The sequence below is a fragment of the Pipistrellus kuhlii genome, unplaced genomic scaffold (assembly GCF_014108245.1).
Source record: "Pipistrellus kuhlii isolate mPipKuh1 unplaced genomic scaffold, mPipKuh1.p scaffold_m20_p_12, whole genome shotgun sequence".
Lineage (NCBI taxonomy): Eukaryota > Metazoa > Chordata > Mammalia > Chiroptera > Vespertilionidae > Pipistrellus > Pipistrellus kuhlii.
The window spans coordinates 31,062,909-31,088,705 of NW_023425427.1; the positions used below are offsets into that span (position 1 = coordinate 31,062,909).

Below are 25,797 nucleotides of genomic sequence, written 5' to 3' on the forward strand. Positions count from 1 at the left end.
AGAATGGAAGCAAAACCATCCCTCTGCCCTGTGTGTGTTCTAGGCTGAGTGATAGTCCGTTGATGAGCTGGGGTGGTGTGGGGTCCTGTCTCTCTCTCTGGATGCTGGAGCTGAAGAACCTTTGGTCTATGCTACCTACCCGGAATTAGCTCAAACATCCCTATGAATACTTATGATCTACTCCGGTGCATCACCCGGGAGAGCATTGCTGACTGCCAGAGAGACTTATTGGTAAAAACTGAAGTCTCTAATGGCACAGACCATTTAAAAAAATTACAGCTACTTTCTACTGCTCTTTCACCTTGGCACGGTGAAAAAACCTGCCTCATTTATAAGGAAGTGATTCCTTAAATCAATGCCTGTGCTTGCACACACATTCTCCCTTTGTACAGCTGTGACCTTTGCAAATCTTTTTTGTAAAGACCTTACATCTATCTAGTTTCTGCTCTATGGACTGTGGCTATTATTTATATCCGGTTTCAACTCTGCTTTGCAAGGCTGGGGCCGAGAGTCACCAGGGCATTCCTCAGGCTCCTTGGCCAGGTTGTGCCGGTGCCAGGACCCAGGAGAGGAGCAGGTGGGAGGGAGGAAGCCTCTGGGCCTCTCATTCATTGTTTTTCTTTCCATCTTTGGCTGGTGTCTCTGGAGGCAGCTGTGTCCCCGCCACTATCCCAGCTCTTTAAGTATATCCTCTGCCTCTGTCCCTGCCCCCAAAGTGGCAGCCAGTCCCCAGGTGGGGCCAGCCTTCATGCTTCTAGGACCTAGGTGATGGCCACCTCCTGCAGCTGCTTACCTGGGTCTCTCCCCTTCCCCCTTTCATGCTGCCAGCCTCCCCACACTCCCTAACCCAGTGGTCGGCAAACTCATTAGTCACCAGAGCCAAATATCAACAGTACGATGATTGAAATTTCTTTTGAGAGCCAAATTTTTTCAACTTAAACTTCTTCTAACGCCAGTTCTTCAAAATAGACTCGCCCAGGCCGTGGTATTTTGTGGAAGAGCCACACTCAAGGGGCCAAAGAGCTGCATGTGGCTCATGAGTCGCAGTTTGCTGACCACTGCGGCCTAACCAATTCCCTTTACTAATTTCTCTGAAATTCCAAATGTGCTTTCTGCTTCCTTGACTGAAATGTTTTTAGAACTAATGAAGTACTCTGCATGGCTTATTGCCAAGGCAAACCCATCTTGCCCTTTCCAGTGGAACTTATCAGAAAGCTGCACAGTGTTACGATCTGAGATCACTTGGTTATTTTAACAAATACTCTGATGTGCTTACGGTGTGCCCAGCATTATAAACACTTTCTGATGGCCATTTCATAATAATCCATATTTTACAAATGAGGAAACCAGCCCATAAAGGTAAAGTGACTTGGCCAATGCTAGGTAGCTAGGTTCAGCACCCTGAGGGCTAATAATCGAACTAATGACTTAAAATCATTGAAATGCAAGAGAAAGACCCAGCCCCAGGAGGGGCTGAGGTGGTAAGAAGGGCTGTGTGCATGGTTGAAGTAACCAGATTAAGAAGCACAAATGCAGAGTCTGGAGAGGTCAGATATAATCCCAGCATGGGCAGGAGGCCTGCAGAGCCTTCTGAGGGGCCAGTCCCTTGCTGGTAGGTAGGCACAGCAGGTGGCTGCTGTGCTTATAACAGGCACTGCAAGCCCGCACTGCCCCTCCCTGAGGTTATGGTTAGAGAACTGGAGTTAGTACAAACTTCTTGCAACCAACTTTCTTCTCCCTTCATTTTGTAGTAATAAATGTCCTGCCAACCTTACTATGTTAACAGAAGATAGTTTTCTAAATCACGCCGAAACATATCTAACAAAAGTCTCTTCTCAATGATCATGGGACATTTGGTGTCCACCTGTGGAACTGGAAATAAAAACGTGAGGAAATAGCGCTAGCCAGTTTGGCTCAGTGGATACAGCTTCAGCCTGTGGGCTGAAGGGTCCCCAGTTCCGTTGCCATCAAGGGCATGTATCTTAGTTTGCAGGCTTGATCCCTGCCCTGGTTGGGGTGTGTGCAGGAAGCAACAAATCACCGGGTCGCTTTCACATCAATAGTTCTCTCTCTGTCTCTCCCCTTCCCTCCCACGCTCTCTAAAATAAAATCAATGGGAAAATATCCTTGGGTGAAGATTTAACAACAACAACAAAACCTTGAGGAAACAGCTGCCTTAGGTTTCTTGTGAATTGAGATTAATGTGCCTTATTTGGAGTGTTTGAGCACAGCCAGTCTCACATCCTGGAAAGTGAAAATCCTCACTCAAATTACAGGGGAAAAAGACAAGGCAAATGAATGAAGAGAAAGAGCACTTGTGTGGATATGACTGCATTTCCATTAAAAGCATCACCTGAAAGCCCTCTTTGTGACTATGCGGATGGGGGCAGCCATCAAATAGCTGAGGCCGAGCCTTTGATTCTATGTCAGTGCTGAGGGCGGAGACCATGGCTCTACGTTTTAGCCATCTGACCTCAGGGAAGTTACCTGATGCTGTAAAAACACCCTTCATCTGCCAGCTTGAGAAAATAAACACAATGTCAGGGTTTATTTTCAGGGCTGCTGTGAGGATTAAGCAACTTCATTCATGTAAGAAACTTAACACCGACTCTTAATATGGTCCAATAATTAGCTATTATTGTAGTTGTTGTAATTATTAAATTATTATTAATGGTTTGACTAGTACGATGATAAAAAAAAATAAAAAAAAAAGTCTCCCACAGCCATACTTAGCCAGTGACTTCTAGGATAAACACCATAGGTAGACACTGACTTAAACCCACCACTTTGCCCATTGGTAATATTTCAGTTATGAAACCGCAAAAAAAATGGCTCAAACACAGGGCCAGGATTCATGTTAGGGAGAAGAACACAACCAACCAACTCTGCGCACAGCACACACAACAAGCAGAGGCGGAAGGACCTGGAGGCCATGAGGAAAGAGTGGAACAGAGGGAAGGACAGAGGCTTGGGCCCCAGAGACCTGCGCTCTGGTTTACGTCCCATTAGCACGTCCTGTGACCTTGGAGAGGTCACATAATGCATAGCTCTGCATTTCTCCTTCCTTAACTCTGTGTGATAATGGGTCCTCTGAACTTTACGGATGGATGGCTCTATTTGTGTCCTTAAATGAGAGTGGTAAGCAGTTTGAGGGGAAGGGCTTGTGGCTAGAGACAACTGTTCACCCCATCTCCTGGGTCTATAATCCTCTCTCGGCAGGAAGAAAGGAAGCCTTTGCCCGCTGTCCCTCTGTGTGCAAATGAGCAGGGACTTTTCCTCTGACCACTGACCCTTCTCACAGTGTGCTCAGTGTCTCCAGGGTGAGCCCACCATGGGAACAGCCATCAGCAAAGCAGGAACAGCATGGCCATGTCGGTAAGGACACCTTTGATGATGAAGTAGAAATACATTGGAATGCATCAGGGCTTTCATAATCAGAGCTTTAGCTTTGCTACCAACTGTGCAGGAAATCATGAAAAGAATTAATATTCATGAGCCTAGCCAATTTCCACATCAAATTGTTCTTAACTTTGAGATAGAACACTTTATTTGCCTCTGCCTTTCTCAGTGCTCAATGCATACCTCCTTTAAAAGAGCAGAGTTCCTACCATGAAAAGGATCAAAAATTCCGAATGTGAAGCCCACTATTTGCCTGGGAAACGTGTAGCCACAAGTTTGTCTTCGTTCCTGTGAAGTGCACACTCTGACCCCGAACTGCACGGTGAAACCTGGAGATTCGTGCTCCCAATCATCAGGGTCAGCAGGTGCTTTAAACATGGCGCCGTTTTCCTTTGCTTCCTACTCCATTTTTGAAGTCCACTTAGAAAGAGAAAGAATGGATCACCACTGGAGTTTTTGAAGTTACAAAGAATAATCCTTTTTAAAAAGGAACAATTCTAACTACAGCACTTTCTCGCTGCAGGATGCAATTCTGGAGTGGAGCCATCCAGGCATTAATCAACACCTTTCAAAGTCAAGGATTCAAAAAAGACGGGTGGAATGACAACTGCTAGTTGAAGTACTTACAGCTGATTAAAGTGCAGAGATATATATAGCATAATGTTCAAAAGGAAAACAACCACTTGGCCTTAACAGAAAATAAATGATTCATAAATAAAGAGAACAACCCCGATGTGAATGATACCATTGATACTCCACTTCCTTTGCGGGCTCTGGGATTAGAGGTTAAACCCTAGCAGGCTAGATGAGGTTTGGAATCCTTTGCATTTGTTGCATCAAGAGATACCACGAGGGCTAGGAGGACTGTCAAGGAAGATAGGATAGAAACCACATCTGATCACTTCTCTTCAGTTTGCTGGTAAGGTTTCCCCATGGAGTAGTCAGGGTCAGACACGGTAAGTGGGAGAAACAAGAATACTGATTCTCAGGAGTTGGGACGCCATGATTTGACTTGAGGGTTCTTAGCACCTTTGTGTCTTTCTTGCATCTTTCCCATCCTACTTCCCTAAGGCAGTGGGTAAGCTCTGAGGCTCGGTCTCCTCTCCATTAAGGCTAACAGCTGAAATACTCACAGGCAGGCAACTGCAGGGGTGACTGAAGCAGAGGGTAGTGAGCTGGAGGGTTCATGCTTCTCCCCTCAGTGGAGCAATACCAGGACCAAATGTAGCCAGGTGGTGCCAAAGCTCGCGGTGTCTCTCTCTCTCTCTCTCTCTCTCTCTCTCTCTCTCTCTCTCTCTCTCTCTCTCTCTCTCTCTCCTCTTATATATTTTTATTGATTCCAGAAAGTAAGAGGGAGAACCATCAATGATGAGAATGATTAATCGGCTGCCTCCTGTACGCCCCCTACTGGGGATCGAGCTCACAACCCTGGCCTGTGCCCTAACTGGGAATCGAACCATGACCTCCTGGTTCATAGGTTGATGCTCAATCACTGAGCCATGTCGGCTGGGCCAAAGCTAGTGGTTTTTCAAAAGAATCTGGGTATTTTTGTGAAACTGCTTAATTCTCAAATGTGAGCTTATCTTATAAACATTCTGGGTTCGCCAAAATGCTTTTCCTTGGCTTGCATTGCTAGCAGGGCTCCCATTGATTGTGGCGAAGGCTGCAAGGCTGCTGGCGGGCCAGCTGGGGGGTGTGCCCAGGGCCGATTCCCGATGTCCAGCCCGGGCGCACACCCCCAGCCTTTCCGCAGTTTGTCAGCACTCACTTCCCTCCATCAGATCTCTTTCTGAGTAAGCCAGAATTGTTTCCTGTTCTTTTCCCTGAACCCAACCTAGGCTGACAGTTGTGAAATTGCAACTTGGAGATACAATGCCAAAGAAGACGTATTTCAAACTATTCATTTCAACAACAAAACAAAAAAAGAGAAAACATAGAACATTTATGCTTTCCATATTCAAATAAATAACCGGTGTCTGCATAAATAAAAGGACCAAGAATTCCACCACGGCCCGGAGCTCACAGAGGTAGGGCGTGCACCAGGGGCTCCCACACTGGCCAGGAGAGTTGGGGGTCAGCAGGAGGCAGTGCTGCAGCCTGAGAGAACCTTATAAATTCCCAAGAGTTGAATACCTTAGAGTCTAAGGCTCAGACCAACACTGGATACCTAACTACATACAACCGCTGACACCAAAACAAACAAACAAAACCCTTTAATTTTTGTGCTGAAAGTTCTGAAATAATTTAATAGCATCCCCAATTGACCCTGATAAGGAGAACAGAAGCAAACCATAAGTCACCACCACGGCTTCATATGAGAATTGTTTTGACCCTGCAAAGAACTTCCTGTGACTTTCCAACCATCTTTCGAGTCTATTTACATCTGAGAGCAAAAGAACGGTGTGCAGCTGGACCATGCAGATAAAAACACACCTACCAGTTGCTTGACTAATTTACATACCAAATTTGAACAGTCAAAGTACACATTCGTATAGGTTTACATCACCTTAAATTTTTCTAATCCAAGGAAGCTAACCAAATCACTTTTGCTGGATAATTTATGATGGAGCCTTATTTGTTGGCCTTCCCACAGAGCTATCCAAACTGCAGCCCAGCTGAGATTTGTGGCTCACCGGCGATTTGTTCCGCTTCTCTAGACCTAGCCTGGCTGCCTCACCTGCTGCCAACTAACCTGTATCCAGCCGAGAGAGAAAGAAACAGCAACAAAAAAGCATTTTTACAGAAGCTCCAAGCCTTCACTTGCCAAAGGACCGAGCTAGAATCTATAAATATGCATATATTAAAAATGAATCTACCATATCGAATGAATCAAGCTGCTAGCCTGAAGGTGGAAAATGATGAACAGTTGCAAGAAGCACTTTACCTGCACAAATTTGATCTCTATTCTCAAGAGCTAGATTTCAATGAGAACTTGTTCAATATTTAACAGATAATTACTGAGAGTCTGTACATAGTAGTCCCTGTCCTCCAATAAAAGCTGATTATAAAACTGTGTATGTAAAAACAGAAAACATAAAACAGCTAACCCCACAGACAGTATTGTGACCTCTTTGTGAAAATATTTTCTATTTCTAGAAACAACGTTTGGGAACATTCTGTTTGAAAAGGAAAAAGTGTCTAATGAATTAATTTCCTATCTAACCCACCTCAATGCTCAAATTTACATTAAGTGTTTGAGAGTCACTATATTAGTTTCCCATTGCTGCTGTAACAAATTATCATATTCGTAGAGGCATAAAACAATAAAAATGTATTATCTTACAATGCTGGTAGGTAGATGACCTAGGTTCCTTTGTGGAGGCTCTAAGGCAGAATGAGTTGTCTTGCCTTTTTTTGGCTTCTACATTCTGCCTGCGTTCCTTAGCTCATGGCCTCTTCCCTTCCTCTACTTCCAAAGCCAGCAACTGTCTCATTGTCAAAGTTCCCTCTCTCTCTCTTTGACCTCTGCTCGGGCATCGCGTCTCCTTCTCTGATGCTCATCTTCCTGTCTTCCTCCTTTAAGGCCCCAGTGATTACAACTGACCTCTCTGAATTATTCAGGTTACTCTTCCCACCTCAGGACCTTGAACTTAATCAAACTGGCAAAGAACTTTTGCTATATAAGGTAATATAGTCATGGGTTCTGGGGATTAGGGTGTGAACAATTTGGGGGGGCATTATTCTGTCTACTCAAGTCACTAATGCCACTCATATGAAAAGAGAGTATTCAAATATCTTTGCAGCTAGCTCTGCAATATTAACCCAGATTGCTTGCTTAAAAAATGTATTCATAAGAAATTACTAAAAAAAAAAAAAAAAAAAAAAGAAAGAGAGAGAGAGAGAGAAAATAAACAAATGAGACTACATCAACTAAAAGGTGTTTGCATAGTAAAAGAAGCCATCAACAAAATGAAAAGAAAACCTACTGAACGGGAGAAGATATTCCTAATTGATGCATCCTATAAAGGGTTAATATCCCAAACAGATTAAGCAATTTATATAACTTAACAGCAAAAAAACCTCCAAATAATCAAATTAAAAAATGGGCAGATGACCTGAATAGACATGTCTCCAGAGAGGACATACAGGTGGCCAACAGACATATGAAAAGATTCCAAGCATCACTAATCATGAAAGAAATGCAAATTAAAACCACATTGAGATATTACCTTGCACTTATCAGAATGGTATCATCAATAAATAAAAAAACAGCAAGTTCTGGTAAGGATGTAAAGAAATGAGAACCCTTCTGCACTATTGGCAAAATTGTAAATTGATGTAGCTACTATGGACAACATTATGGAAGTTCTTAAACACCTAAAAACAGAACTATCATTTGACCCAGCATTTTCACCCCTGGGTAGTTATCTGAAGAAATCTAAATACTAATTTGAACAGGCATTCATTCATATGTTCACTGCAGCATTATTTAGAACAGCTAAAATAGGGAAGTAATCTCGCATCCATCAATAGATGTGTTATATATATATATATATATATATATATATATATATATATGTTTTTATGTATAATGGAAAATTACTCAGCCATAAAAAAAATATATATATATAATTATTTTGCTGTTTGTGATAACATGGATGAACTTAGAGGGTATTGTGCTAAGAGAACTAACTCAGTCAAAGACAAATGCCATAGGATTTCACTTACATATGGTTGCCAAATGGGAGAGGTTTAAGGGGATAAGTAAAAAAGGTGAAGGGATTAAAAAGTACAAACTGGCAATTATAAAAATAGATATGGGGATGTAAAGTACAGCACAGAGAATCTAGTCAATAATACTGTAATAACTATCTATGGTGCCAGATGGGTACTAGACTTACCAGGGTAATCACTTTGCAAGGTATATAAATATCTAATCGCTATGTTGTATGCCAGAAACTAATGTAATATTGCACATTAACTGTAATTAAAAAATAAATTTAAAAATCATTAAAATAAAAATGATGAAAGATTTGTCTTCTTCCATGGAACCAAACATAATGATTAACATAAGAAAAATCAGAGGAGTTTTTTCCCCAAGGTGTATTTCTTGCCACAGTGAAAATCAACCAACAATGTCTTACTTACAGAGCAGGTGACAGGCACATCTTGGTTGTGAGGGACGGCATGTTCTCATTCAGAGATATTGATCTAGTTGTTATGTTGATGTGGTAACAGCCAGTGTGGCAATTTGATCGCGCCAAGTATTTATTACCTGTTTGAATACAGCGTCGTCCTGTCGTGTGGATATTGTTCATTGACATATAAGGAAGAGGATGAGATGGTGGTCGTCAAGGAAGCAGCTTCAAACAGGGACGGTGTGCTGGGCACCAGGTCGGGCCTGTGCCGGGATCCCAGCGCTGGGGAACAGAAGCAGCACACACATCATGAATCTCCGTAAGAAATGCAGCTTTCGTGTCTATAACCGTTGGAACAAGTCACAATCATTCATTTTACTTTATTAGGCTGCAAATTAAGTTATGAATTAACTGAGCTCCTCTGAACTGCAGCAGAAATGCAAAATCGTTCCTTGCAAACAGGTTAAACAGGAAGGAAATTGCATTAATTTACAAAGTGGCGTGTGGAAATGACATTATGAATGCTCTTTAAAAAACCTAATGAAGTGATTTACTGTTTCAAAAGATGACATACAAAGCTCCTAGGGGCTTCAGGAGATAATTCAACAGAGATTAAAAGGATGATTGGCAAACGTAGAAACACAAAAGGAAATCTGATTTCCCTTCCCAGGCTATTTGTGATTCTCAATTTAGATCTAAGGACTGGGACCTTGTATGAGTCAGGGAACTCATTGTACACGTTACAGCTAGCTAGTTATATTTGAACCACATTGGAGGCCACATCTTTGAACACTATCCCAGGCTCTTCTTGACATCACATTTTAGCAGTAAGGCTGCCTTTTTAAAAATGAGAAAATTCTTTTGTAATTCTTATGTAAATATCTATGAAAATACTTAGCCAAGAGATCTCCTTCAGCAGGAAAGTGGAATACTCAAGACTGAGGAGTGACCCATGCCTACTCTCAAGATTTGATGTGGATTTTTGAGTCTGCATCATTTTTTTTTTTTATAATATGCATTTTCTTTTTAAAATATATATATATTTTATATTTTATTGATTTTTTTTTTTTTTTTACAGAGAGGAAGGGAGAGGGAAAGTTAGAAACATCAACGACAGAGAAACATCGATCAGCTGCTTCTTGCACACCTCCTACTGGGGATGCGCCCGCAACCAAGGTAAATACCCTTGACCAGAATCGAACCTGGGACCCTTGAGACCACAAGTTGACACTCTATTCACTGAGCCAAATTGGTCAGGCCTTCTTCTTCTTCTTCTTCTTTTTAAAAAATTTATATTTATTGTTGAAAGTATTACAGATAGCGCCCCTTCGGTCCCCCATTAACCCCTTTTGCTTCTCCCCCTCCCTCCAGGCTTTCACGGCACTATAATCTATGTCCATGGGTTGTGTGAACATGCATATAAGCTCTTTGGTTAATCTCTTCCCACCCACTCCTGCCTCCCTGCTTCCCTCTGAGATTCATCAGTCTGTTCCATGATTCTATGTCTCTAGATCTATTTTGTTCAACAGCTTATTTTGTTCGTTAGATTCCACATATAAGTGAGATCATTTAAAATCATCTTATCCTAAACTTTACACAACTGTACATCCATTATTGGCCAGCCTGTCAGAGACAGTCCTTTAAATGAAGGATGGTCACCCAGTCAGAGCTCCTTTAAAAGGAGACCTGGGAGAGCCCAGAAAGCGAGCATAATGGGCGGACCAGTCCTATTCTTCAAGTTCTGTGGTTGGGCTCACGTGGGTTTTTTTTAGCCTAGGTAGGTATTTTTTAATTTTTATTGAGATAGAATTGACATTTAACATTGCACTAGCTTTAGGTGTACAACATAATAATTTGATATATGTGCATACTACAAAATGAGTAACACAAGAAGTTTAGTTAACACCCTTAGCTACAACCCATGACCCATAGTGACAACATTTTTCTTCTTGTGATGAGAACTTTTAAGATCTTCTCTCTTAGCAACCTTCACTTATGCAATAGAGTGTTGTTAACTGGTGTCACCAGGCTTTACTATGAATTTTTTAATTACTCTCCCAAACTAAACTAAAACAGACAATAATAAAAACAATATGACTGGAAGGTGTTTCTGGCATTCCATTATAGGCACAATAGACTCAAAATTATGTATTTCCAGGAAGTGTGAGTGAATGGAAACTGATCCTAAGAGGCACTACCACGTGAGTGTAATGTTTGGGATTTAGAGTTTGAATGGGGTATAGATGGATTGGTAAACTAAGGAGAATTCTCATGACCCTAGTTTTATTAATTTGGGACTGGGAATTCCTTATCATGCCCATGTTTAATCTTACACTCAAGTTGCTCAATTTTGGGATAAATCTAACAAGAGTTAGGTATGACATGCAAAGAGAAAATAATAAAACTGATTCAAATCATTAAAGAGGACCTAAATAAATGGATAACTTCTTACACTGTGATTGTATGTATAAGTATTTGCTTATATGTATTTAATGTGTATATTTGTTTGAAAAAAATATATATTCACACATAGAATAAGGTCTAGTAGTAAAAACACCAAAATGTTCAGATGTGTTACCTTTAGGTAGTGGGATTAGAGATCTTGCTTTAATATTTTACTGTCTTTTAATTTATTTATCCCATATATCATATGTTAAACTGTTTGTGTTTTAAACATTTTGTGTTACCTGTATCATATTGTATATACCCTTTAAGATTATATAATGGGCTTTGTTTTTTAGAGTAGGTATTCTGTAAGCTTCCTACTGTGAGTTTCCATGTATAAATAAAATCACAAGAATGTTTTCTTTCTTCTGCTTTAAAGTTACATATTTTTACCTTCTTCATCCAGGCTGCTGAAGCTCTGCCCTTCTGTCAGCAAATCCCGCTTCTCCTCTTTCCATTCTTGGCTCATGGAGGACACAATCTCCTGCGATGTCGCCTTCAGGGCGGCGATGGAATTGCACCGTTTTTTAGAAGGTGAGGCCTTCAGAGCTAGCCGAGGGGAAAAGGAGAGAAAAGGAAGACACTTATTTTAAGGCCACATTAATATTTTATTTATTAACATTTTGATTATTATTAACGTTTTAGTAATTATTTGAGTAGCATGCAAGAGACTTTGGTTTATATCCATGAGGAAAGGAAAATGAAATTGTGTTTTGGCAATTTCATTTGTTCAAAATGACTTAACCTAAATCAGAATATCCTGGGATAAATTTGAGTTGCAAGTCTCCCCAGATTTTAAAATGAAAAGTCTTATTTGAGATGAAATTTAAATGGTTTGTTGCTAACTAGTTATTTTTCCTCCTCCAAGCAATTTTTTTTTCTCCCCCCCTCCCCCCCCCAACTGCTGGGAGGAGGCTGGATGGGTGGGTAAACGCAGATGGTAAGCTAAGGGAGAATTCTCATGACCCTAGTTTTATTAACTTGGGACTGGGAATTCCTAGCCATGCCAATATTAATCTTATACTCATGTTGGCCAATTTAGCCAAGTTACTTCCGGTTGCTTTTTTCTCGTAGCAACTTCCCACTGAAATTTCCTGCCCTTTGGGTCTTTTCTAGGTCATGGTTATGTCAGATGTATAATTCACTCCCGATGTTTGTACAACAGTATTCTGCAATCTCAGGAGTGCCTTGGGAACATGAACCAAAGCAAATATACTTCCCCATCAGCCACGCTCACAAAGGCTGTGACTTTATTTCTGATACATCAGGTGGCACTGCTTTGGCTGCAGCTTTTTTAAAAGGTGTGTTTTTACTGATTTTAAATAGAGAGGAAGGGAGGACAGGGAGAGAGAGAAACATTGATTTCCTCCTACTGGGGATCAAGCCTGCAACCCAGGCATGTAGCCTGACCAGGAATTGAACCGGCAACCTTTTGGTGCATGGTTTAACCCTCAACCACTGAGCCACCCCGGCCAGGGTTACATTTACTCTTTGCTGCCATAATTCTTCGTGGCTTTCCATGTTATAGAATTTCCTTGGAGGGTAGGGAAGAGGGAAGTTGAGGCTTATTTATGTTTTGCTGTCCCTTAAACTTGATTTTGGCAGTGTCTCTCCTCCTTCAGGTTTGCTTATAGGGGTAAGTTGACAGCAGGTGAATTACAATAATCATGTTTGGCCTTGGGAATTTCAGAGAGTAGATTGCACCGCTTATCGGGGGCCTTCCCATAGGCAGCTTGCAAGAACTTAATTGGATAAGGACTTTGGGACACACAGATGAGGGAAGCATAGAGGGCAATCTCTCCACTGAAAGCAAAGAGACAGTTTATGTGTCCCATGAGGAGTCTTATCACCATTATAGTATAATCACCATCATAAATAACTTTTGTAGAGGGCTTTAAGAGTTTGGAAGCCAACATTCACATTTTCAAATTATCCACATGGCCATCTGAGCAAGACGGGGCCTTCGATAGGTCCAGAAACTGAGAACAGAAACATGACCTACTTAAGGTCACTGAGCTAGAAATCATGAAACCCCAGGTGTCTCATCTTTTTTTCTTAAATTATCTAATTGGGGGTTCATTTCCTAGCACTCTTGGCATTCTATTTTCTAATTAAAGTGAAGGCGGGGGGAGATAAAACTAGAGTTTGTTTCTCATTGAAGGGAGGAAATTTTCAAAACAGATCAAAAGTGACTTTCATGGTAAATAAGTGGCCCAAATAGATCATTTTTCCTTATCCTCCTCGTCCCATCAAACAGTGGTCACATTTGCTTTACACATCTGAAGTAATATCCCATACACTGGCTTTTGCTTTAAAACTGTGTCTACTAATTTATTAAAAAATGTTTAATAAAACAATAGGTTTGGGTTAGCTGGTTACTTTCTTTTGTGCCACAGCAACTCCTGGCTTTGTCTTTGGCTAAAACACTATCTGGAAGTAGGTATCCCATGTTCATTTCTAGCCCTATATCCTGCCACTCAGCAGCCTCTACACCTACTGCTTTCCAGCTCACCTATCTGCCATTCCCTGAACCTACCCCTGGGTCTTTGCATATGCCGTCGTTCTCCTCCAGATGCCCTTCTCGCCTCTTTTCCTAATGAACATTGGCCTATATTTTCAGGACTTTGTTTAAAGATTCTTCTCTCTGGGAAGCTCTTTTGGAAGAACTGGTTTTAATTTTCTCTGTGTACCTATAGTAGTGTATGCAAAAACACTATTCACCATTGCTTTGCTATATTATAAATCTATAACACGGTCCAATCCCTGACTCAAAACAGACTTTCTATATTACTAATGCTTAGCATAGTACCAGGTATGTAATAGGTGCTCAAATGTTGGTTAAATGAAGGTATTATTGTCCTAAAATCTTAGGACAGTTGATTTCTAACAAATTAATGTACTACTTAGTCCTTTCAGAAAACTAAGTTTTAGTACAGTTAGACATATTATCTAAGTAGAGAATTTCAGTGAGGTTTCTGCATTATGGGGACTAAAATTTCCAGGAGAATTTATAGGAATTTGCAGACATTATTACATTGGCAGCATGACTCAAGTCTGGGTGAGATTAATGGATTTAAGAAGGTTAAACAGGCACTGGGTAGCTCAATTGGTTAGAGCATCTTCCCAATTGCCAAGGTTGCAGGTTCTATCTCAGGTCAGGACTCACAAGAATCAACCAATAAATGCTTAAATAAGTGGAACAACAAATTGATGTTTCTGCCCTAGCTGGTTTGGCTTAGTGGATAGAGCGTCGGACTGTGGACTGAAGGGTCCCAGATTCGATTCTGGTCCAGGGCACATGCCCAGGTTACAGACTCAATCCCCAGCAGGGGTGTGCAGGAGGCAGCCCCTCAATGATTCTCTCTCATCATTGATTTTTCCATCTCTCCCTCTTCAATCAATAAAAATATTTTCAAAAATTGATGTTTCTCCCTTTCTTTCCCTCCCTACTTCCCTTCCCCCCCCTCAAATATATATATATATATATATATATATATATATATATATATATATATATGTATTTTTAAACAAGGTTAAGCAAAGTGATTTGAAAAAAAGAAACTTGAAAACCAGGTACTGTTTTCAGGTGTTAGGACAGCAGAGTTTTCACCTACAAAGTATGCCTTTAGGCATTAAAGGTTTTAATGAATCACGGTTGATAAAACATCTTGAAGTTGTACTTTCACTTGTCAGTCTTACTAATTAAATTACTACTGCTTGAAATGCTGGAAGTAGATAAAAAACCCATTCATTTATCTGATTATTAATCAAATAATGATTGAGTGCATACAGTGTGTCAGGAAATGTGCCAGGTGCTGGGAATAAATATGTATATATGAGAGCACCTGACACAGTCACACTTTTAAGGAATTCATAGTCTAGTGGGGAAACAGAAAAACAGCTTTTATAGCCGAGTATGGTAAGTTCCACAGCAGAAGCACCAGCTAAACTGAGACCTAAGGAAAACCAGGGGAAGGATGGCGAGAGAGCTACAGACAAGGGGACAAGCATGGGAAGAAACATGGGAGTCAGCCTGGCACATCTGGGGAACTGACAGGAGCTCAGAGCTGCAAGAGCCTAGAGGATAGGGTACAGCATGGGATGGGGTGACCGAGGTCACGCTGAAGGGACTCAGAAGCCAAATTAAGGATTTTATGTGCTAGAGAATACATGGGCAAAAAACAAACAAACAAACAAACAAACAAAAAAACCTCAACACCTCTTCAAACCATGGAAGGGTTTAACAGGTACTAGTAATTAGCAAGAGAACATTTATATTTTGGTTGATCCCTCTGGCTGCAGTGTTGAGGAGACTACTAGATTAAATGGGGACAGGATTGGAGGCAAGAGACCAATGTGGGAGCCATACTGGATGCAAAAACCCTTCAAAAACCAAAACCACACAAACAAAAAAAAGTGGTTGAGTTAGAGACATTGTGAAAGAAAAGAAGGGGATGAACCCTCCATGTTTCAGAGAGAGACTAGGTATTGGTGAGTGACTGCGTGTGGGAGTAAACATAAGAATGACTGTAAAGAATGATTAAGAAAATAATTCCATTATAATAACAATAAAAATACTTAAGAATAAATTATGCAACTTGCAAGACTTGTACTCTGAAAACTATAAAACACTGTTGAAAGAAATCGATAGTCTTAAATAGAAAGAAAGACATCGATCTTCAAGGAGTCTTAATATTGCTAGGGTGGCAGTACACCTAAATCGATGTTCAGACCCAACACAAAGTCCTTATCAAAATACCAGCTGCCCCCCCCTTCATTTTTTGCAGATATTGACAAGCTGTTTCTAAAATTCATACAGAAATCCAAGGGACCCAGAATAGCTAAAATAGTTTTGAAGAAGAACTCAAGCTTATGAAGGACTCAGACTTCTGATTTCAAAACTTACATCACTGAAGTAATCAAGACAGTATGGTATTGGTATAAGGATATGTTAGGCATAGAGATCAATAAGACTTGAGAATCCAAAAGTAAGTCCTCACATTTGTGGACAACTGATTTTCAGTAAGGTAGCAAAGATAATTCAATGGGGGAAATGTGCTTTTTCAACAAATGGTGCTGGTACAACTGAATGTTCACATGAAAAAGAATGAAGCTGGACCTATATCATACCACATACTAAAGATTAAATCAACATATGTAAGTCATATATCTGCTACATATAAAGAACTCTTATAATCAACAATAAAAAGCCAAATAAGTAAAAATGGGCAAAGATGTTTTTTCTAGGTCCTTTCAATTCGGCCTTTTGTGGGCATTGTACTATTTGTGTTGTCTATTTGTTTCTACATTATTTTAGGTGGCTCCTCAGTTTTTAAAATACGGAAAAATAACTTTCTCAAAACATGAAACATGGAGAAAGCCACAAGGACAGAAATGTCTTAGAACTTTGACAATTATTCACCTGTTAGACAAGAGGTTTGTTAGAATAAACTTTGTAAACCTTAATTCGAAGCAGTCAGAGCATGGATGAGGCTGTCCCTTAAATTGGGGTTCTAGTATTCATCACTACCAGAGGCTCAGTGTGTAAAATTTGTGCACGGGTAGGGTCCCTAGCAGCTGTTGGCTGGGGCTTCTCTTTGTTCCACATTGCCCCCTGGTGGTCAGCACACGTTATAGTGAGCAATCGAACTCCTGGTTGGTTGAAATCCCAAGAGGACACTTTGCATATTAGGCTTTTATATATATATATAGATAATAGTAAAAGCCATTTACTGAGAAAATAAATGGGCAATGGATTTGAATAGAAATTTCTCCAAGTAAAATATAAATGGTCAATAAGTACATAAGATGTTCAACACCAGTAGTCATCAAAGAATTGCAAATCAAAACCACATTGAGATACCACTTTATATCCACTAGGATGTCTAAAACAAAAGACAGACAATAACATACATTGGGAGAATGTAGATAAACTGGATCCCTCATATATTGCTGATGGGATTGCAAAATGATATAGCTGCCTTGGAAAAGAGTTTGGCAGTTCCCAAAATGTTAAATGGAGTTACCATCTGATATAGCAGTTCTACTCTTAGACATATATCCAAAGGAAATGAAAACAAATGCTCACACAAAACCTTGTACATGAATGTTCATAACTGCATTATTCATAACAGCCAAAATAGGAACAATGCAAATATCCATCCTCTGAATGAATGGATAAACAAAATGGAGTATAGCCATAAAATGGAATATTATTCAGCAATAAAAAATAAAAATAAAACACAAGATGACTAAACCTTGAAAACATACTAAGTAAAAACAGCCAAACACAAAAGCCACATGCTATATGCTTCCATTTATATAAAATATCCAGAACAAGCAAATCCAGAAAGATAGAAAATAAATTAGAAGTTGCCAGGGGCTGGGAAGAAGAGAGGATGGAGAGTAACTGATAATAGTTATGAGATTTCTTTTGGAGGGGTAATGAAAATGTTCTAAAAATAGACAATGGTGATGGTTGCATGACTTTGTGAATATATTAAGAATTGCAGACTTGTACACTTTAAAATGATCAGTTTCATGGTATGTGAATTATATCTCTGTAAAGATATTATAAAAATAGACTAAAAAATCAAAATGGGAAAAAGTCAATAGATTTGACTACTTGAGAAATAGAATACTTGATAAATTAAAACATGATAAACTACACAAACTGGGAAGATTTATAACACATGCCATATTTCATGGACTTGGAGATGCTATGGGTTGTAGCATTAATTTATATATTACTAAGAAACAAACCTTCCAAGATGGAGGAAACTCACTAAAGCTGGGACACCAGGGGCCACATGGTCCATAAACCTAACAGGGCATGGGAAAGTCATGTTTTTCCAGTCTTGGCAAAGGGTAAGGGAAGGTAGAAAATCTTCCTTGAAAATTTAACAACTAGTTTCTAGTCAGTCAGGCCTGCAGGCCAGTTCCTCTTAGGCAAACAAGCAAACAAAACAAAAACCTTAGAAAATTTAATTGGTCTCAATTTGAGACCAATTTTAAGATTCTACTGAGATAGTCAAATGGGAGACAAAAGTTTTTCTTAAGACTAAAAAAGGTTAAAAAAGGATTGATATCATTACTATGTAGAATTCATATAAATTATTTGAAAAAATAAACATCTAATATAAATGAGCCAAAATCATAGAGCTCAATTCTCAAGGGAAAGACAAATGGCTAATAAACATGACTAATGATTGAACTTCATCAGTATTTAAGAAACACAAAATAAAACAATCAGATAACATATTTTACTTAGCATAGCATAATTTACAAAGAATAATTCTGGCTAAGGGCTGGAAGGGTTCAGACTGCTTTGGAAGTCTACAGTGATATAATCTATCTCTGCAGTTATGTGCATTTTAACCCCCTAATCCTTCTTCTTGAGATATATCCTAAAAAAAAAAATTAATAATAAAAATAATAATATGCAAATTGACCACACCCTCACAAGATGGCTGCCTACAGCAAGGCTGGCAGAGGGGTTAGTGAGGGACAACCAAACTACTGAACAACCAGGCTGCGTGGGGTGACCAGGCCAGCAGGTGGGCAGTTGGGGGTGAACAAACTGGCAGGGGGGTGAGGGGGGGGAGAGAGGAGGCAGTTAGAAGTGACCAGGCTGGCAGAGAGAGGTAGTTGGAGGTGACCAGGCCAGCCAGGGGGGCAGTATGAGGTGACCAGGCTGGTGGGAGGGGGCCATTAGGGGCGACTAGGCTGTCAGTGGGGGGCAGATAGAGGTGATCAGGAAGGCAAGCAGGTGAGCGATTAGGAGCCAGCGGTCCAGGATTCATTGGGCCTAAACCAGCAGTCAGATATCCCCCGAGGGGTCTCGGATTGGAGAGGGTACAGGCTGGGCTGAGAGGACCATTCCCTGTGCACAAATTTTGTGCACTTGGCCTCTAGTAATATTATAATATGTTGATCAATGTCATCCCAATAAATTTAAAAAATAATAACTGTGTCAGATGGTTACTAGACTTGTGGTAATCATTTTGTAAGATATAAAAATGGTGAACCCCAATGTTGTAGACTTGAAATTAATCTATTATGTGTTAACTATAATTAAAATAGGTTTAAAAAGCTTCTTTGTATAATTTCAGTCTTTAAATTTATTGAAATCATTTTTTGACTATCCTGAAGAATATTTTATGATAATATTCACTGTTAACATTTTTATATATTCCATTAGAATTGTGTTGTACATTTAGGTGGGCATAAATCTATTAAGGACTAAATGTACCTTTAATATATAACTTTATTTGTTGCATATCATTCTATTACTTAATTATATCATAATATATTTAGTTAACCAACATATTATTGGGATAAACATTTAGGCAGTTTCCAAGCTTTCCCATTACAAAATAGGACTTTAATGATTATGATACCAATAAATACCTGACTGCGACACTTAATATAATTATTGATTACTGCTTCTGGAAAGTAAATGAACTCTTCCAATAAAAATCTTGCAAAGATACACATACTGAAGTCAGCATGTAAGTGCTAAAAGTAAAAAAAAAAAAAAAAAAAAAAAATCATTAAGAATCTTACCTTGAATTTTCTTGAAAACTCGGGAATTCATAAACTTTAGAAATCTGTCTGCATAAAAGCTTGGTCTGTGAACGGAAACAGTGTCCTGAAAAGACAAACCAGGTAGCGGAGTTTACCTCTCAGACGGAAAGATCTATGCACTGGCTCTCTGTGGACCAAGGCCTTAACCAGGGGACCGGAAGGTGTGGGAGCGGAGAGCCAGAAAGGGCAGTGCCTGGGTCTGTGGGGCCCAGGACTTGGGCTGCGGGAGGGGGCACAAGACTCAATCGGAGCAAAAATTCCAGATACTCATGAGGAAATAAAGTATTAAGAGGGGCAGGTGAGAGACAGTGAAAAAGGCTCTGCTTTATAAACCCAAACTAACCCTTATTCCATTGTGTGCCCTTGGGGGCTTTTCAATTCTTTTCTACAGACAGGCAGCTAGTGCCTCAAGTCATTGGGACAAGGGGAACACTTAGAATAAAAACTGGGGAGGTAAACAAGCAAAACAACCCTAATGTAAGAGTGATATCTAGGGGGGGAAAAGTGTGCTGGTTCCATCTCCTAGCAATAAGGTGCACTGACACTGGGAAGAGGCCTAGGCGACAAGGCTGACTGACAACTCCTGTGGCACTGAATTATCTAATGAGGTAGAAATGAACTGCATTAAATTGTTGACTCAATTCTCTAACGCTTGGTAGGAGTCTAGGATGGAAGGGGCATTTTATTGCAAATCTAGGAAAGGGGATTGATGAAGGACGTTAATTCTGTATGTTTATTCAATAACCATCTATTTACTCTCCAAGAGATATATCCTGGGAATAGTATATTTGCTTATTTAATGGTCCATTTTGTTTCCAGGATTGGATATTCTGCTAAGAAAACTTCTAAAAATGTGTTTTGATTCAACCAAGTGTCTGAGGTGGATCTGGAAGAGAAAACACACCTTGGACCAAAGGTCCAGAGACCTGGTGCTGGTGTGAGTCCTAACTTCACAAGCTTTTGTGACGATGGGAAAAGAGTGGCTCCATGTATCTGTTTCTTCATCTGTGGGACAGGGTGTTAATATGAGGCATGAGGCGATTCTGTGGCCAGCATGTTATGAAGGACTTTGAATAGAACAGCCCTCTTTAGCCAAGTGATAATGGCCCTGTATACTATCGGGGATGCTGTCAATGTGGTGGGAAGCATCCCACCGGTTGGACATGCTCTCCCTCCAGCATCCTGGCAGCTCCTGTCTGAGGTAGACACTACAGTAACTGAGAAACATCTTAGGGAGCAAGGAGATTAAGACTCAGCCTTGCCTTCCAAGAGAAGTTGGACTGTGGCTCTCTTTGGTATGAAGATACATCTATATTAATAAAAGGGTAATACACTAATTGGACTGGGAGACCTTCCAAAAGACCTTCTGGACGTCCTTCTGGACAAAACTATGGTGGTGGGGCCAAGGCAGAGGCAGAGGCAGAGGCAGAGGCAGAGGCAGAGGCAGTGGCAGTTAGGGATGATCAAGCCAGGAGGGGAGGGCAGGTGGGGATGATTAGGTCAGCAGGAGGGAGCAGTTGGGGGTGAGCAGGCTGGTGGGAGGCAGTTGGGGATGAGCAAGCCAGCTAGTAGAGTGGTTAGGGGCAATCAGGCAGGCAGATAAGCATTAGGAGCCAGCGGTTCCAGATTGTGAGAGGGATGTCTGACTGCCCTGTGGGATCAGGCCTAAATGGGCAGTCAAGACAACCCCTAAAGGGTCCCAGATTGGAGAGGGTGCAGGCTGGGCTGAGGGACAACCTCTGTGCATGAATTTCATGCACTGGGGCATTAGTCTATAATAATAAAAGTATAATATGCTAATTAGACCAGATGTCCTTCTGGATGACCTTCTGGACAAAGCTTGGGCTGCCTGTTGGCAGTGGGAGGAAAGCCCAGGTCCCAGGTGTCAGAGGGAAGCCAGTGCCAACAGCCAGGGGAAGGAAGGCCTACTCTTGCATGAATTTCATGCATCAGGCCTCTAGTTGTTTAAATCAGAGGCACATTTGTTAACAGACATACATCTTAATTATTGCTTATAATTTCACAAATATGTAATCAACACAGAAAGTGCCTTAAAAAGATTAACACACACACACAAAGATGAAGAAGATATGTTTTAACTAGACAAACGTAGGGGTCTTTTAGAAGCATTTGACCAACAGAAGACCAGGCCATTCTGATCAGCAATCTCATCTGGTAACAAGAATTAACGCCATGGAAAACAGAAGGGGGTGCGAGAGAGCATGTTCTCTCTCTCCCTTCCATGCTGAAGGCATTATGGACTCTCTACTTTTCTCAGCTAAGGGAAAAACTTAAAGAAGGAATCTTTGATCTGAATAAGCAGCCTGGTTTCAATTCTCAGAAACAGACCTGTGAACCTGTTGTTTACAAGTGCATTCCCACTGACGTCATTCCACAGCCTGTGGACAAAATGCAGATTTCCTGCTGAAAGGTTATTACCAGTCTTCCTCAGAACGAAGAAAGTACGTGCGCTAGGCGAAGAACAGCGCCTATAATTTATCCCTTTTCAAAGGAAAGCATCTGTTAACAGCTTTTAAAATTTTGTGAGCAAATCTGGGACTCGTATATTCTTTGGAATTGTTACTTCAAGCTATTAACTGAGGGAGGCTGAGACCAGTGAATGTTCTTTCAGCGGCAGGAAGTTCAAATCTAACATCATATAAGAACACCTGTGTGTGCAGGGGTGGGGGGTGGCAGGGAATAGGGAGGGAGGGAGTGGGAGAGAGAGAGAGGAGAGAGGGAGGGAGGGAAGGAGGAGGGAGAGAAAGAAAGAAAGAGAAAGAGAGAGGCTGCTTCTTGATAACTATATTCTTGGTCTACCAATTCTGGTCCAAAAGACATTATCTTCTCAGCTTTAGTCATGTATAAATCCATAACAATGGAAAGGCCTTCACTTTCCATGCCCTTATTAAGTGTTAGGTACATTATTTATTAAATCCTTAAATTCATCCTATGAGGCAGGTACATGGTACTATGACTTTTCCCTGGTAGAGCTAAGAAGTCAGACTAAGAGAGGAAACATAACAAGCAATGTGTCTAGGTCACATGGCTAGTCAAGTGGTGAATGTAGGGTTCAAATCCAGGGCTGCCATCAAGGTCAGGTTCAAAACCCTCTGTAGCTCGATCTTGTGAGAACTTTCAACTATCCTACTAGTCTTCCTAGTGCCTATGCGAAGTCTCCATTTACTCATAATTTCTTCAGATTTCACACAGAAAACAAGATCTTTTTTGTTTTCCTGGCCTTAATGTCGCTACCAGACTGGATGGCCTCTATTTGAATAGCTGTTCCAAGTTATGTTATCTTCGGTCTTGGATTTGAACTAGCTGAGCCTGATTCTGAGGTTATAAAGACTCTTGTTTCCTCTCCAAGTCTAGTGACACAGCTTTCCAGACATACTTTGAAGTCTCCGAGAAATCAGAGGGATACACAGTGTAATAAGGAACATGAAAGCCACTTACCCCATCATAAACAAGCGCTTTCCAGGAATGTTCTAACTTCTTCATTAGCCTAAGTGTAAATGGGCAGAAAAAGAAAATGAGAATGTAAAATCCCCCCCCACTTGGTGAATTTTCAGAATCTTTTGTTGATTTACTTTTTTGAAATTATAAAAGACTCCTCCCAATTTCTTACCTATATGATTGCAGAATGTCAATAATGCCCATAAATAAAAGCAGTTTTTCTCCCCTATGGCTTTTAGCTGGAATCCCTCCCATTCTGTTGAGAGAGCAAAAGAGAAAATATTTTGTATTATAAGAATAGGAAGTTAAAAGTCATTTCTAATAATTAGGCTATAAATAACAATGAACTCTCTTTAAGAATTCTGGATTCTCTCTCTCTCTCCCTTCATCATTTTGTTCCTGGTCTCAGTTAAAGTTTTCCTTGGAATCCAGCATGATGTAGTTCCCACAGATCAGAGTGACACCCAAGCTGTCAGCTCTGGAGTACTGGGTAGAAAGAGTACAATTTAAAAATATTCCTAGCTTAAAGCCATGAGCAAGAATTTTAAAGTATTTTAAAATATTGCTTTTTAAAAATGCAACACTATGAGATTTCAAAATAAAATATAGAAAAGCACCAAAAAAAAAATGTATAAGGAATCCACGATGCAAAGATAACCTCTCTGACATCAATGTATTGTATATTAAAATATGCTCTTATTTGTTTTAGGGGGAGAGGAAGGGAAGAGAGAAATAGAAACATCAATGAGAAGCATCAATTGGCTGCCTCCTGCACATCCCCTACAGAGGACTGAGCTTGCAACCCGGGCATGTGCCCTGGCCGGGAATTGAGCTGGTGACCCCTTGGTGCATGGGATGACCTTTAACCACAGAGCCATACCAGCTGGGCAAGTAATATATATATTTTAATGACTGTAATCTTTCACTATACTGATAGAAAATAAGTAACTTGTTTAATTGATTGTTTGACATTTAGATGGATTTGCAGGCAAGGATTTCCCCCCCCCCAGTTTAATATGTATGAACTTCCTTTATGAAAGTGAAATATGCTTGTGGTTTAGTCATTGTTGAAGAATCCGAGAAGGAAGCCACTTACAGACAAGGAAAATGATTTCTTTCTTTCAGTCTCCTTGCTCAGCTGGTACACACATGTGATACAGTCAGCCATTTCAATAACTTTCTTTGGTTGTTAAGCATTTGTTAGTCAGTATTCACTTTATACAATAAGCTATCTAATCCCAAAGTTACTATCTCATCTGGCAGTGGCGATGGACCACATCTGCCAGGGGAGAGGTCTAGTACAACAGAATCCTCTTAGGCAGATAAGAAGCTCTTAATTGGGGACATAATTCCAATCATGTATTTGCTTAAGTACATGTTTATTTAAATTCAAAGTATGATGGATGGTTGGCATGTGTAGTAAATGGGGGTAAAAATATTTTCAGCCATCATTAAATAACAGAGCCTTTGCAGGGGAAAACCAGGTGGGTGAAAGAACAATAACTCAAAGAATGGCTACCCGTCCAGTCATCCACAGAAGGATAGAAATGAAGCCTGGCTTAGGCAGGTACTGGAGATATCAAGGGGAACATTTTGTAAAGTATATGACTGTCTAACCACTATGCTGCACATATGAGACTAATACATAATAAAACTGAATGTAAAGATTAATTTAAAAAGAGAACAGAGTATGAGAGGAGAGACACCCAGATATTTCTTCTCTGTTCCCTCCATGTTTCAGCCCAGGGTTCCAGCAATGGCTGTGTCCCACAGCCACAGTTCACTCTGGCACCCATTCTCCAGGGACCGTGGGGCTCCTCCTGCTGTCCTCGCACCTTGGAGTGGTACTAGTTTCTAAGCCCCGACTAGTCATTGCTGCTTCCCTTCACCCTACCCCCACTTCTGTTAGGAGCCCCACCATTAAACTATCTGCATTGGAAACAAACCAACAAACAAACAAAGAACTGAAACCTGGCATTTCAGCATCGAGTAGAAATCTATTCCCAAAGAGCCACCATGAAGGTAACACGAATGCATTTCATCCCTCTGTGATGTGGGCAGCCCCCACCAAGAGGGTTTGTGGGCAGGTGGCTGCACTTACGTGTCCGGGTTCTCTGCGATGATCCCGTCCCCCGATTTCCCTGGACCCTGGATGGATTCCATCGCTGTGGAGTAGAGAACCTTCTGCATCCCAGGCCGCTTCGCATCCGGCGCGTTTTGTGCCGTGTCCTCTTCTTTCTCTTTGAGGCAATGGTCTAAGATGTGGATTCCCAGCAAAAGGCTATAGTCCATGATCTTGAAGCTTTCCAGCACCTGGATAAGAAAAAGAACCAGGAGCCCGGTCAACTCCAATGGCCTGTAAGTCTCATCTACACAGAACCAGTGAGCTCTAGCTATACAGACACACAGCTTCTGCATCCCTCCCAGGAAGGTGGCTGATAGAGGAAAAATAAAAGTAAAAATTATTAGGTCATGTGCAGTAAGGATTATCATAATGGCTCCAAAGGTAGTATTTCTATGTGCATCTAAAGTATGCACATCTTTTCCACATATGTTACTCTAATGGTATTTATTGAACACTTTCCCTGTGCCAGGTACTAAGTGGTTTACTTGGGTTCAATCCTCACAACTCTACTCTATTTCACACGTGAAAAAATAGAAGACACAGAGATAAAGTAATTTGTTCAATGCCACACAGCTCGTAAGTGGCATTGGCTGGACTAAAATAAAAAACCAATAGCTTCTACAACTTGTTCCCTCCTCAGCATGAAGACTCAGCTGGAATATTTTTGTCCTGATTGTGCTCTCAACATCTCAATCTTGTGGGAGT

At 40.6% G+C, this 25,797-nt stretch overlaps 1 protein-coding gene across 3 annotated transcripts in view; it reads right to left on the reverse strand.

Annotated features, from left to right (window-relative positions):
* The window catches only part of PIP5K1B (phosphatidylinositol-4-phosphate 5-kinase type 1 beta), a 180,722-nt gene that overhangs the window by 62,583 nt on the left and 92,342 nt on the right, over positions 1–25,797 (reverse strand). For all 3 annotated transcript variants that reach the window (XM_036433877.2, XM_036433873.2, XM_036433881.1), the window contains 6 exons: positions 25,069–25,280; positions 23,140–23,223; positions 22,968–23,016; positions 19,488–19,572; positions 11,316–11,471; positions 8,615–8,759 (listed from right to left, as the gene is read on the reverse strand). In XM_036433877.2, the coding sequence (XP_036289770.1) occupies positions 8,615–8,759; positions 11,316–11,471; positions 19,488–19,572; positions 22,968–23,016; positions 23,140–23,223; positions 25,069–25,280 (731 nt within the window). The remainder of the gene's footprint in view (positions 1–8,614; positions 8,760–11,315; positions 11,472–19,487; positions 19,573–22,967; positions 23,017–23,139; positions 23,224–25,068; positions 25,281–25,797) is intronic.